General features: G+C 35.9%; 1 protein-coding gene across 14 annotated transcripts in view; it reads left to right on the top strand.

The window, feature by feature from the left end:
• Positions 1-14,132, top strand: part of LOC132913150 (ankyrin repeat and fibronectin type-III domain-containing protein 1) — a 187,779-nt gene that overhangs the window by 166,006 nt on the left and 7,641 nt on the right. For 5 of the 14 annotated variants that reach the window (XM_060971160.1, XM_060971159.1, XM_060971158.1 and 2 more), the window contains 3 exons: positions 3,488-3,625; positions 4,421-4,499; positions 9,598-9,701. In XM_060971160.1, coding sequence (XP_060827143.1) covers positions 3,488-3,625; positions 4,421-4,499; positions 9,598-9,701 — 321 coding nt within the window. Of the gene's footprint in view, positions 1-8; positions 2,172-3,487; positions 3,626-4,420; positions 4,500-9,597; positions 9,702-14,132 lie in introns of those variants that run through there. The other 9 variants (XR_009659336.1, XM_060971154.1, XM_060971152.1 and 6 more) reach the window with 4 other exon arrangements.

The raw sequence follows: 14,132 nt of genomic DNA, 5'->3' as shown, positions 1-14,132 counted from the left end.
TACAAGTTTGATTATTTCGTGCATAGTTCAAGATTGTGTTCCAAGATATTGAAATTCGGTTGACTCGGATAACTCCTATCTTATCGTGTTTCTAGAAATTACGGCTCTTTGACGTGGAATATGAATTTTCCTGGTGTAGCCGCGTTTTGTGAGTAATCCAACCGTTTAGCGAGCCCAGGGACTTGTTCCAAACCCTGCTTGTTCCAAATGGAACTAGAGAACGGTAGAATTGAGTAGGATTTCGATTTAAAATGCGATCCACGTATTGCTCTTACGACTGCATTCGTTTCTTATACTTTTCTTATTTCTTCCTCTTCTTTTTTTCTTTTTCTTCTCTTGTCTTCTCGGCAGACTATTGATTTTTACTTTTTATTTGTACGCGCGAGTGACGGCGATTGCACGTATCGATGTTTTTAGTGTCGCCATAAAGGGAGCTATTAACCTTGATGAGAAACGAAGTATATTTATAAGCTGTAATCCAAATGGACATTTATTTCTCGCCGCAACAAATATATTTCGCGATACCTGACATTTGTCGTAAATTTCTCTTTCGACACTTTCAGTCGTTCGTCGGAAATGTTCATCGTGTTTGCCCGACCAAAGAAAGAACAGTCTGTGTTTTATCTACCGGAATATCGTCAGCGTTTGAGGTTACCGTGAGAATGTGACATTTCAGCTTACTTAAACCAAAGAAGTAACCCGAAGAAAGGAGTCTTTCCCTGCCAAAGAAAATCAAACGTAACATGAGCCTCTTTCAAAGGATGTATTTAGTCAAACATTGTGCATATTCAACGAAATTGTCAACGAGGATAGTCACGAGTTATCAAGGAACTGAATGTTATACCATACGTAATACACTGTGCGTGATCGCACAGGTTAAGTTGGCTGAGATCGAGGAAAACCAGGTCAAACTTTCTGAACATTAAAAGACATCAGCCGCAAACATCGAAGGATCCTCCAGATGAAATTTCGCAAATTGTCCGCGTCCAGTCCCAAAATGGAATTGCTCTCGAGGCGATCGTCAAGCGATAGGATGTCGACCTTGAAGCGGTCGAGATCCTTTCGTGCATCGATAAAGCTCATGTCGAAGCTGCGAAACCACGCGAGTCTTCGTTTAAACTCTGGCTTCGATCTTTCCCCGTTACCACTGCGAAACACGAAGAAACGCCGAAACCAAACGTCCCTCGTAGAAGAGACCACGTGGCCAACTAGAAGCCTCGAAATTCCTCCAAACGATTCGTCAAAAGATTCGTCTAAAGACTCTGACAGGTCCCTCAACAGTCTCTCGACGTCTCCCAGCTTGGGACACTCGATTTCCTCGAGCGAGCTGGAGTCTCGTAAAATCACCAGGGATCTGAAGAGCAAGTTGTGCCTTACGGACAGAATAATGGGCAAGAGTCGCAAGGAGCAGGAGAAATCATCGAAGAGGAACGACGCATCATCCCCGAGAGTAACTCATATATTTCGTTGGAAGAGCAACGAGGAGACTTCGTCCGTGTCGAACGGAGAGAAAGAGAAGAGAAACCTTCTCTGTGGTAGCCAGTTGTCCTACGAGAATCCTACTTTCCGGCTGGACAGTTCCTTGGACTCGTCCATTTCCAGTTTCGTGTTCGAACCTGAGCATTCTGATCACGTTGAAGCAAAGGAGGAACGCTCCATCGAGAAATCGTATCAGGATACTGGTTTAACGATAGTCGTAGATCCCGCCAGGCCAGCGGAAGATGAAACGAGGAAATCCGCCGAGGATAGAACCGTGTTCGACATGGAGGCGAATTTCGAGTGCAATAAGAACAATCGTCCCGTGTTCACTATAACGAAAGCTAGGAGCTTGTCGGTGAACGACGTGGTTTTACAAGACGAAGAGGCGGCGATGAGCAGTTTGGCGTTGAACACGGTCGATGGGACGACGTTGTTCGACTGGCAGGCGGATGATCGTGGGATCGAGGCAATGGAAAAAGGGCGGAAGGATGGCGAGAAAGTTCGAAAGACTTCGGTTTGCTCATCCAAGTCCTGCAGGATCAGGACGGTGGATAATATCGCAAATTTTTGGACCAATGCTCGCGGTGGAAGCTTTCGTAGCAAGGTGACGGTGGGCAGGAAGAAGTCGATGAAAGACTCGAGGGATGCTGAGTCCATGGATAGGATTCTTGTCACGACCACTTCTGGATCAAGTATGGGCTATCAGGTTTTTTGAGAATTTGTCGAATTTCTTCCGCTAAATTGGCTCATATTTTAGAGAGCATTTACAAGAGAATTCTTTTCTACTGTATAAAGTTTTAATATAATATTTTATATTAACGATTATTATATATTACTGTAATTAATGCAGATAGTCAGATTAATATATGATACTTGATATCGTATACTCGAGACACGTGTCTCCTTCCTCCTTAAAATTCTTTAAATAAACTGGATCAATCCTTTCGGTCTGATCATATGTTATGAGAAACAGGGAATAAATTAGTGGAGAGTTATAATTAATACGATATTATAATTGATATAGACAGACGGATTGCATAATTTCACACACACATTCAGTGAATAAACCTTCTTCGAATTCTTTAGGCAAATTGAATTATTTAGCTGAAGTGTCTGTTGATAAATCACAATGCCTACACAGGACACTCTACGATAGAGGTATTGAGAGCAGGAATGGACTAAGTCACACTTTCTCTGAATTTCTGCCAATCTATGGCGTGAATTTATTCCAAAGAAGCGGAGGAATTCATTTTTCTAAATAAAACCAACTGACGTACCAAAGTGAATCGTTGCACACCTACCTATTTTCAACAGCGAATTACTCCATTTTTGAATATTGCTGTTAGTCCATTTTTACTCTCAATATAAGATAGTTTCTGTAATACCGTATTTATTAGGTCGATAAATATATCACGAAACAAGAGTAATTTTACCAATTTTCCACGTGAAACCAAGGGGAAGAGATTTCCTTGCAGACCGCTTATTGCAATTTATTTTTCTTTTCTAATTGCTTCATTTGACACTGCAAGCGAGAGAGAGAGGAGAAGAGAGCGAAAACACGCGAATTCTTGAAAGGAATTTTAATTAGACGAAAATTACGCAATACGTAATAAGAAAGAATAAAATATTCGAGTTTTCGCGAAGAACACTCTTCTCCTCTGTATTTATCTTTGTACAAGAATGTTGAATTAACTGTATATACAGTGTTAACACGAATAGAAACGAAATTCTGCTCTCCTTCGGATTATGCGACAGTTGGTCTGCACAATCAAGTTACAGCTGTCAGGATTTTGTTATCTGTTGGGTTAGCAACTAATTACTACCTAATGACAAAATCCGCAATCACTTAGTTGTCAACCCAATAGTTACAATGAAAATCCTTTTTTGCGTCCGTCGTCGTCCAGCCGTGTGCTTATTTATTTATCTCTGCACGCGGAAAGACTTTCCTTGCAATTTTTTCCTCTGGCGGATTGTCTTTATCCAGTTGCTTTGATTTGTGTTCACGCAGAGCTGTACTCTTTGCAAGGGATGGAGTTCCTGGAAGGTTTCGGCAAGAAAAAACAACAGCCAAATCAACAATCGAACAATATTTCGTCGGTGCACATCAATCCCCTAACGGCACAGTCTCTCAACATACACCTGCATGGTATCTTTGATTTTTTTTCTTCTTTATTTGCCATTCATTTCTTTAAGGAGTTTTTCTTTTTTAAACATTTACAGCGATGAAGAAAAGTACCACCATAAGTTAAGTTGGAAGATTCTCTATGAATTAAAAACATATATATTCCGTTTCTGATTAATTTTGTAATGTAATTTTCAAACGTTGAAAGCTGAATTTTCAAAGACTGAGGGCTAATATCATGATTTCGGTTGTCCAGAAGCAATTGATAGAAGATCTTTATTTTTGAAGAAGTGAAATTGTAAGAATCTTCTATGTCAACTTTGATATTATTTCTACATTACACTTTTGGTCCTATGTTGGGTTTCTAAACAATTCAAATGTGGATTTTACAAGAGAAATCTCACGTTTCATTGAGAAAAATCTATTATTCATTTTTACTACACGTTTGTTTAACGTTAATGAATTATGATGTAAACTTCAACCTCCGAAGTGATATTTGATAAACAAATTAGATAAAGAATCGTACGTCTCATAGATTTATACGGAACTTTACATGTCCATACTTTTGTTCATCACTGTACAATTTCTTTTTTTGGTCAATTTTTATTCATTTATTTCTTAGAGTTCTCATCTATAGTATTTTCTTCGTTATTTTATTACATTTGATGTTTCTTACTTCGAAATGAATTAATAAGATATAACGAGCATCTACCGGCTCGTTAATGAGCAATAAAAATGTCCGACGTTCTTTCCACAAGGAAAATTACTGTTTTCCTACGAACGGCAGTTTCAATTTATTCCTCGTTTTGATTTTTTCAGCCCTCTTCGCAGCCGTGGAACATGGCCATCTCGACAAAGCCAGAACGATTTTGGAGTCGACAGACGTGGATGTGAACAGGTGAGTTTCCGAATATTTTTCCGGCTTTTGATAGAATTTCATTTCGCCTCGAGTTGGAACATTTTCACGGTCCGTTTGGAAACGTTTTAATAATACATGCTTCACGTGCAGTGAAGAATATACATTTCGAATGAATTTCTCACGCACAACCGGAAAAACAAAAATGTAACACTTCGCAAATGGGAAAAATGTTGGCGATATAACGCGCTGGTTCGAACCAAGGCAAAGAACCGGCCAACGATGGCACTGCACGTGATTCTGATGTAGGTTAATTGCGACTGTTAATTAATTTCGCCGGCAGCCCCAGAAAACAAGCCAATTAACATAGGATTGGACGATGGATCCTCTGAAACAAGCACTCGATTCCTATTCCCAACGTTTATCGATTTTTTAAAGCTATTGTAGTTACCTGATAATTATTCCCTTTTGTAATTATTTATATCGTCTTAATCGTGGTTGATCATGTGGACAATTAATTAGAAACCTTTATAATCGTTATTTGGCCTGTGAATTATCTACGCAAATTAATACTCTTATGAGCATAATTGAGGAAAATAAACACGAACGAAGATTTGTTGCTACTGAGTTATATGTTCTACTTTAAACATTTTACATATTTTTGTATATTACGCGTGCATTTCTCAATTCTTAAATTTTCTATAAACGAATAGAAACTAGCGTTGTTAGAAGCTGATAAAGACGAATTAGTTTAAAGTAGGTCGGTTTTAGTGCTTGCAAATGTAGATACAGAACGTAATCTATTTTTAGCCGAAATGAAATAATATGTAAAAATATATGTGAAAATATTTTTATGAATATATTTTTGTGAACGTAACTAAAGAAATAAAATACAGGAAGAGATTTGTTTCGTACTTCAAATATTTGGTTGATTTTCGTAGACCTATTATTATGCTCATTTTTAGATGTTCCATAAATGAAAAAGAAATTCGCCAATTAATTATATCTACTAGCAAAAGTGATGTCTTTAACCTGTCTTCTCTAATGTTACACGACAAATTTTGAAGTAACACGTTCTATTGTATTTTCAGTAAAAATTGAAGACTATTATTTCGATATAACTATAGATATTTTATTTTTCACAAATCATACCACCAGAAGAGTAACAGGGAAATTTTCATTGATTTTCGCATGGCTGATCCGTTCGATTATTCGTGGAAATTATGGAACGAGAGAAATTCAGCGGAAAAATATTCAGGTCTGTTTTCCGAGACCTAATTTCTTTTTCTATCCTCGATAACAATTTACGATACAGGAAATTGATGGTCGATTCCACGTGGAAAAACGTATCCTGCCAACGAGAGCGAAAGATATCGTTCTCCTCGGATCGCAGTTAAGAATTTACGAGGAAATTTCGAGCTGCCCTTTTTATGCCCTTTTTTCTGAAAAACAAAAACCTTTCTTTAGTTCTCGCTGCTCTAGCGTAGCGAAAGTTCGATTCGTTTAAAATAAAAAGCGCATGGTCCTGGCCCAAATGTTACTTTCTCGTGATAGAGATTTTTCGATCGATTCGATCCAGACATCTTTTATTGAAATTATATTTTATATTATAAATTTATTATACTTACAAAGTATATTAATATTAGCTTCTTCTTTTAATTTATTTATTTACAGCTTCGTCCATCTCTGAGGATTATTAGCGCCTTACATTATGCAATATAAATATATATATATATATATATATATATATATATATATATATATATATATTTTTTAGATTAGTTAGGAGATCTTTGTGTCTTTTTGAGAAACTATCAGATACGTTTTAATACTTTCGTCTTGTTTAGGATCGGCTTATAATTGCCTGGAATGTTGCGTTGTTTCCTTTCGTTTTGAAATTTCAGGCACCCAACGTAGTAAGCGTTTTACAGTGATTTTTTTTTCTTTCTGTTGCAAATATTATATTTTTTCGGTCTTTCTTTTGCGATTAAGCAGAAGTGGGCGAGCTTGTTCGACCTATTCTCAGTCCTTTATGAATATCGATCGATGTTTGCTGCGCAACGAATTTGCAGGTCTATTTTTGAAAAATTTCATCTCGGACTAAATGGACGTCTATCGTCGTATTTTCGTTTTTCCATGTCGAATTCCGCAGTGATTCGATTTTATTTTTTATGATGGCTTTCATGTCATTGTGATATATTAGTTGGTACGTCGGTGTTCTCAGTTTTGCAGTTTTACTTGCAAAAGTGTGCAACGTGTTACGTAACTTGGGAAAAAGGTAGAGCGTGCAGAGAAGGGAGAGATTTTTCTGAATTTATTAATATTTATTTTTATTTATATTCCGTATTTGCAACTGATATACAGTGGCGGATAAAGGAGAGTTTAAAATTAATGCACTATGAATTTTAGTAATTTTCGTGCTAACAATTTCATATTATCATATTTGTAACGATAATCTATTCTATGATATACATGTGTTTTCATTAAATTCTATATCCATTTTGTAAGATTATAGTGTCTTTATACTTCCTATTTTATAAACTTTCTTTTGTTTGCCACTATATTTTTCACAAATCAAGCACTTAATACCATCAAGTAAGGTACACACCTTTACCGCACCTATCAATTATCTTTTTACATTTCATCCGTAAAATTCACCTGTATTATACCAAACTGACTTTATCTATATTTCTTTGTAATTCTTTCTTTTTTATCCTCTCTTACGAACTATGTCAAGCAACAGTCTCTTACATTAAACCTACACGACGATGCTTTAACCAGACTGCGAATTGTTATGCATTTATAGGAAACTTGAACGTGCAAAATTGCGAGAATGCACGTAATATACAACAAATATGTAAGATACCCAAACGTAATGCTCGGTAGGTAAAACATTTCCTATCGAAATTCAACATTTTTACTTATATTCGTAAAGATACGAATGCGCATAAAAATCCGCAGTCTAGCTATAACAAAGTATAGTATATAACGAAGAAACTTGATTTTTTCCATCAAATTTTACTTTTGCGCGTAAAATTCCTCGACTCGGTGAACCGCTAGATACGACGAAGACAATGTGAATATTTACGAGGAGTTGCTACCATAAAACACGATTCCTCGTAAAATTCTATTCGAATAAAATTCACTGGCACATCGATACACGGTTTGTTAGCCTATCGGTGGATCTTGATATAAGCAGAACGGGACAAAGTCGAGGCACGAGACAGTAAATTCCAATTTGCTCGGTGCCTTGTAGTACGTTAGCTCGCGTTAATTAGCGTTCGATGCAACGTCCGTTTGTCTAGGACCTAGACAAACCCTTCGTACGCATTTCGACACGTTACACGGTTCCTACATTGTAATCGTATCGATCCGTAACATAAGGCTCGTTAGATATGTTGCAATCCCCGACGATAATTAGATTTAGTCGAGTAAATGGACACCATAGACGCAGATATTCCACAGTGAGCTTGCTGTGCGCGCTAATAACTATTCATCCGATATGTAATCTACTTAAGTCGAAAGTTACTTGGATGCAACGTTCCGTTGTCATACGTAACGCGTGGTAATTGTTTTTCCGTCCTTTGTTGTACAGCGTGTCGCAGAATTGGTATAATTGCAAATTGAAATTTGATCGTAGATTTTTATGCTATTTTATGGAAACTTAATATAGTGATACTCTGAAGTACCTGAGTCAAGTCCCTGTTATTCAAAGAACAATCCGGAGAAAACAAATAGGAGTTTGAAACTTCCTCTTTGACACGTACTTTCACAAGAAAAATAGTCCGTACGGAAAAGGATGAAACTTTGGTGATCCCTCGAACGAACAGATCACTGTTCACATTTTTACCAAATTCAGTCTTTTAAATTTTAATCAGTCGACATCGATTATACTTGAGTCATCTAAGCTTCAACATCTTATCGATATTGAACTTCGCGTCACTAGTTTTCTTTGATATTATTTAGTAAAAGATCGTATTTCATTTTCACGTAAAAGAAAAGATAGAATTACTTTCCTGACGAGTAATAAGATTAATATATGTGCCATTGTTGGCTGTTATTCAAACCGACAAAGTTTCATCCAAATTTCATTCAAATCAGATTCTTCACGTAAGAACCGATAATATAAAAATACTTTCGAATGTTACATTTTTTAACGCCGATAAATTGCTTCAAGTACTTAGAAATTGTTCATAACGGAATTTGGCAAATTGCAGAGAAAATTACTTAACTCGATTCGAATATCCTTCTGATCTCATCTTACCACCCTGTATGTATCGATTAACCTGTTTATCGGCTAGCTGTTTCTGACGAGTACACTCGTTATGAGGAAATGCCAATATTTTGTGTTATGACGAGTACACTCGTCGTGATTAAAAGATACAATTTGTTGCTTAAATTACAATTTGATAGTTGCAGTAAATTGTAGTAACAAAGTTAAAAAATAAAACAGTCGTTTCATTACAACATAATTCTATATTACAACAGCCACAGATACTCTATGTTTGACGAGTATACTCGTTATTACTTGCCTTTTGCGACATATTTCAGCTACACAATTTTCAAAGAGGTCGCGACAGCTAACTTGATTAAAGTAATATCAAAGATGAATATCAAAGAACGCAACGAATGGAATACGAAATGACAAAGTTTCGATGCGTAATCGAATGATCGCGATCCGCGAGTCGACGTTTGCATTGCAATCGGTGTACATGCGTCGTAATCGTCGCTGAATGTCCATTCGCTGCTACAATAATCCGTTTATCCACTTCTTCTCTCTTTGTCCCAGTTTACTAATGGCAGTTCGCGAAAGCACGTTTATCCCGGAACGAAATTGATGCCGATTACCTCACGGAAATAGGCGTAACCGTTTATTTTCCGTTCGAACGCCGGCACATGGTATCCGCTGGAATTTTCCATGGCTTTTACGATTTATTTAATCTATGCGTATATATATATCGCATTCGTGTATTTTTCGTATCACACTCTTTTTGCTACTTTTTTTTCATTCAAAGGAAATCTGATCGATGAATCGTTAGATATAATAAATTATCTTAGCGTGATTTTTGCAATGATCTGGCGTTAGATCGCAATTAATATTTTCTCAGGAGTAACGTCGGTGTGAATTGAATTCTTTCAGCGTGAACAGCGACGGCCTGTCACCCCTGGATGTTGCGGTGCTCAGCAACAATAGGCCGCTTGCAAAAATGCTGGTCGCGTTCGGCGCACAGGAGGGTAACCAGTGTAAGTACACAGGAACTCAATTGGAAATTCCGTTTGTTACGTTTATCCAGCTCTCGATCAGCGTGAAATTTCCGTTAACATCCTTAAACTTTAAATATTCAACAGCGTTGTATTCTACGAAGTACGGTTTAACGATAACATTGCCACTGTGTAATTTAATTTAATTTAATTTAATTTCAAATTGTATATTTATCCTTATTTCTTTTGCTCGTCTAACTCTATGTAAATTCTTGTATCATCTGATCAATCGGTTTCTCAATTTTTGTTAATATACGAATTTACAAGAACGAAGGTTCGACGAAGTTTATTTTATTAAACTCTCGCGTCACTTGGCTACAAAAATACATAATACTTACTATGTGTTAATATCGTTCAAGTTTTATTTCATTTGGTTATCTTTAGACTATGAACATTTTTTACTTGAACGTTTTATCGTGAAATTGTATTACGTGAAACTGTTTCAGGTTCCAGCAAAGGAGAATCGAAAAAGGGAATCTGTAATTCAGTAATACATTTCATAATTTAATAATATAATTATCTCTTCTTGTAACAAAAGTTTTGCTCGGTTATGAGAGAGAGAGAAAGTTTTTGATCTTTAAAGACCATCGCACGCTGAAGTTTTTCTCTTAGGTTTTCCATCTAATGTTTCTCACCAGTATCATCTAATAATAGCGAAACATTTAATTCCACTTCTTAATTTTTAATCTAAAAAAGATGTAGCGAGATGAACTCTCTGGCTCGTGATAGCCTTTAAGGGTTGGGAACTTCTCTTCTCATAGTTGATGATAGCTTCTCGCATGATAGCCTTTAAGGATTAAAAACTTCTCCTCTCATAACCGACCGGTACTCCTGTTATACGCGAGATAGGAATTATAAACTTCATAAGTAAAGGACTTAGAAATTTTCTTCGTCGATTTCTTCGTCCATGGGGGAAAGATCGAGCAGAGGGTAAAAATGTGTAGAAAATGAGAAACTTCGCAAAGATTCTTCAAAAATTTACAGCGTTTGCGGAGTCGTTTATTTTGTTGAATCAAATCGATGTTCTTTCACTTCTTTGGCGAAAATCCTCGATACAGGCAGTTTCGGTGTGGAAAAGCAGATAAATTGAAGGCCTCTCGATAGGTCGCCTCTGTTTCGGAAAACAATACGCTTGCAAATTTCTCGTTTGTATGGTCAGAGTAAAAAAAAGGTGCAGAGAAGTTTGATGAATGGCAGAAAACCCTAAAATCTTTTTATTTTCCACTCGCGAGATAATTTGTTGGTAGCTTCAGTTGGTTCACGGCTACAGGGAACACGATCCGAAAAATATATAGTTCAATGTGAAAGTTGACTCGTGTACGTGGCGAACGATCAAATTCGAAAAGATTGCACGATGGATTCATAGTGACCTAAAAGTTGGAGAGGAATTAAAGAGAAAAAAAAACCATAGCGATTTTTGGTGATGAAAAACGGGAGGGGGGAGGAATAGCCGAACAGGATAGAATTCCTATTAGTATTGCGCAGTCTGTAATAAAAATGTAGTCGAGCTTTATTGCGTTTCGACCGCGATGGAACAAAAAATATAACGAGAATTCGAGGCTTGTGAAAAGAAGCGAAGAAACTTTCCACCGAGCCTTTCTCCTCATCTGCCAATTTACAAGTGTAATCGCAAGCGTAGAATCTCGCTCCGCTGATAATTAAACTCTACAACCTTCCTTCTCTTCTTTCGCTTTTAAAATTAATGTGATATCGCCCTTACGATACTGCTTTTTCATTTTAATCTAATCTTCCAGGATAATCTCTGAAATACTCGTACAATCGGTTACTATCTGATCGTCTATCGTAGATTGTCTAAAGCGTGACAAAGATGTTACTTTCAATAATATGTTTGGTATTCAATTTTGTATGAATTGTGAAAATGATAGACGATGCTTCATTAGACCTGTCAAAAGGAAGGGACAAAAAGATAGAAATAAAAATTTCAATTAAAATTTGAGATATTACAACAAGCGTGTTAGCTCTCAAAATATGTCTGGTTTCAAGTTCTCTATTAATTAAATTGAAACATATGTACAGAGAAGAGATACAATTATTTATTGTTAGTCATATGAAAAGGCAGAGGCGACGAGATGCAAGATAAAATTTCAATTAAAATTTGAAACATTACAAAAGATATATTAGCTTCGACAATATCTCTGGTTTGAAATATTTTATTAATTAAATTGAAGCATGTGTTGAAAAAGATTGAAGTACTCTTTATTAGTGGTATTGAAAAAAGCAGATAAAAGGACGATTAAAGTAATTTCAATAATACGTTTGGTATTCAATTTTGTTTGAATTGTGAAACTAGTAGATGCACTTCATTAGACCTGTTAAAAGGAAGGGACAAAAAGTTACCAATTAAAATATGAAATATTGCAAGAAGCGTGTTAGCTTCAAAAATATGTCTGCTTTCAAATTTTCTATTAATTAAACTGAAACATACGTTCAAAGAAATAATATAATTTATTAGACGTAAGAGAAGCAAGAGGTGACGTGATACAAAATAAAATTTCAATTAAAGTGAACTCCAACAATGTGTTTGGTTTTAAATTTTCTGTTAATTAAATTGAAACATATGTTCAAAGAAATAATACCATTTATTAGACACATCAAAAGAAAGAGGCGCCAAAATACAAGATAAAATTTCAATTAAAATTTAAAATATTGTAACAAATATATTGGCTTGAGCAACATTTCTGGCCTCGACATACATACACATCTTAAAGTATTCGCACATCGAATTTTCTATCCGTGTTCGTTTACTCTTTGTTATTCCCTTAATTTCTAGCGTAATTCGCTCTAGCCAAAGTTAATATTCACCGATTAAAATTTCAATTGAAACGGTTAAGCGAATCTGATGTATTTACGCAAGACGAGTAATCTTCCTTACGAGAGTGAAATTACTTTTATAATGGAATTCCATCGCTTTACGCCACGTTTTACACGTTCTACAATATAATACTCGTTTGTTTACTTCGGAGATTTTAATGATGTAACGTTGTTACCAATCTGATTTATGCTGGCATTAAAGTCTCTTGAATTAAAATCTCCACTTTTCTCGGACGAGTCTGTTTTATTTAAAGTGAAAGCGTGATGTAATCTTCAAGGAAAAAAATCAAGATTTTTTTTTATTATATAATGTAAAATATCGTCTTGGTTTCTTCCTAACAGTTTTATTAATTTAGCTCCGATTCTTTAGACCAATTTCTTCTATCTTCTATTCTTAAAAATCAAAAATTTGCCTTTGGTCTTTCTCGAATATTTATCAATCGAAGTCTACGCTTTAGAAAATACTTTCGAATACACTTGACCTCTTGAAAGATAAAGATCTGTCTTCGTTTTTTCTCAAAAGATTTCTATTAATCGAAATGTGTAAATAATACTTTGGAAAAATTTCTGCGAGTGCACTTAATCTCTTACAAAAATGAAATACTTGTCATGGTCTACCCCCAGATTTCTAAACTTAAATTTAATTCATTCGAAACATTTCTTTCAATTATTTCTTCACATTTCGTCATTTAGAAACTGGAGACTCGTTTCTCCTGCCTCTTTTATCTTGATCTTCGTCTCGTTAGTTTAGATCAAATTTTTTAGAGAATTCTTTTTCAACAGAAATAGCCATACTGTAACAAACTGAGTTTATGAATGAAGGGAAATAAAAATTATTTCGTCATCGATATCTTAATCTCCCGTTACTGTCAGAAACCACATGGAAAGTTGTAAAATGACCCGATCAGAGATAAAGTCCCTGGACAGAAAGTGAAAATCGATATCCGATGTGGACACAATTGTGGCTAAACGATCGCGACGTAACCGTCTGTCCCGGATGCGAACCACCGCAGATTTTACATTCATAAACACCGGGTACGAGTTGAATCGGCTCAATTAGCCGGATGATTTTTGCACTATTCTCCGCTCACAAACCACGTTGATTCGTGCAATTGACTCGATTACGCGTTTCCTCGATAGTGCACTCTTGAATTTCGTCTACCAACTTTTTTTATTTCTCCTTTTTTTTTCTCTCTTCCGTAATTTTTCCACCTGTCTACGGAGAGTTAAATTGTTTCCTAACAAAGTCCATTCGTAACGTTTGAAAAATTGGCCTTCTCTGCCAGAAATTTTTTATTTTTTTGTTGTAGTTCTCATTTTGCTTCGTAATTTGCGAAATCGTGTGTTCGTGAGATTCGGAGATGCAAATAAGGCATCTTTTTTTAAAAAATACCAGTCGATGTAAGCATAGTGGGATGGATGATTATGTAAAGAAATCTTATGGAATTTTAGTGTCATACGAGAGATTCTCCTGGTTCTGGTTTTATAAAATTGTCTCAAAAATTATAAAAGCCTGCCTTGGTTTTCTTCTGAACTACGATTTAATTCTCCAGACACGTTTCTACAGGAATACTTAAATTC

Source organism: Bombus pascuorum, chromosome 13 (genome assembly GCF_905332965.1).
Source record: "Bombus pascuorum chromosome 13, iyBomPasc1.1, whole genome shotgun sequence".
Taxonomy (NCBI): Eukaryota; Metazoa; Arthropoda; class Insecta; order Hymenoptera; family Apidae; genus Bombus; species Bombus pascuorum.
Note: the sequence above shows the minus strand (reverse complement) of the source record. Positions and strands in the feature narration are given on the sequence as shown.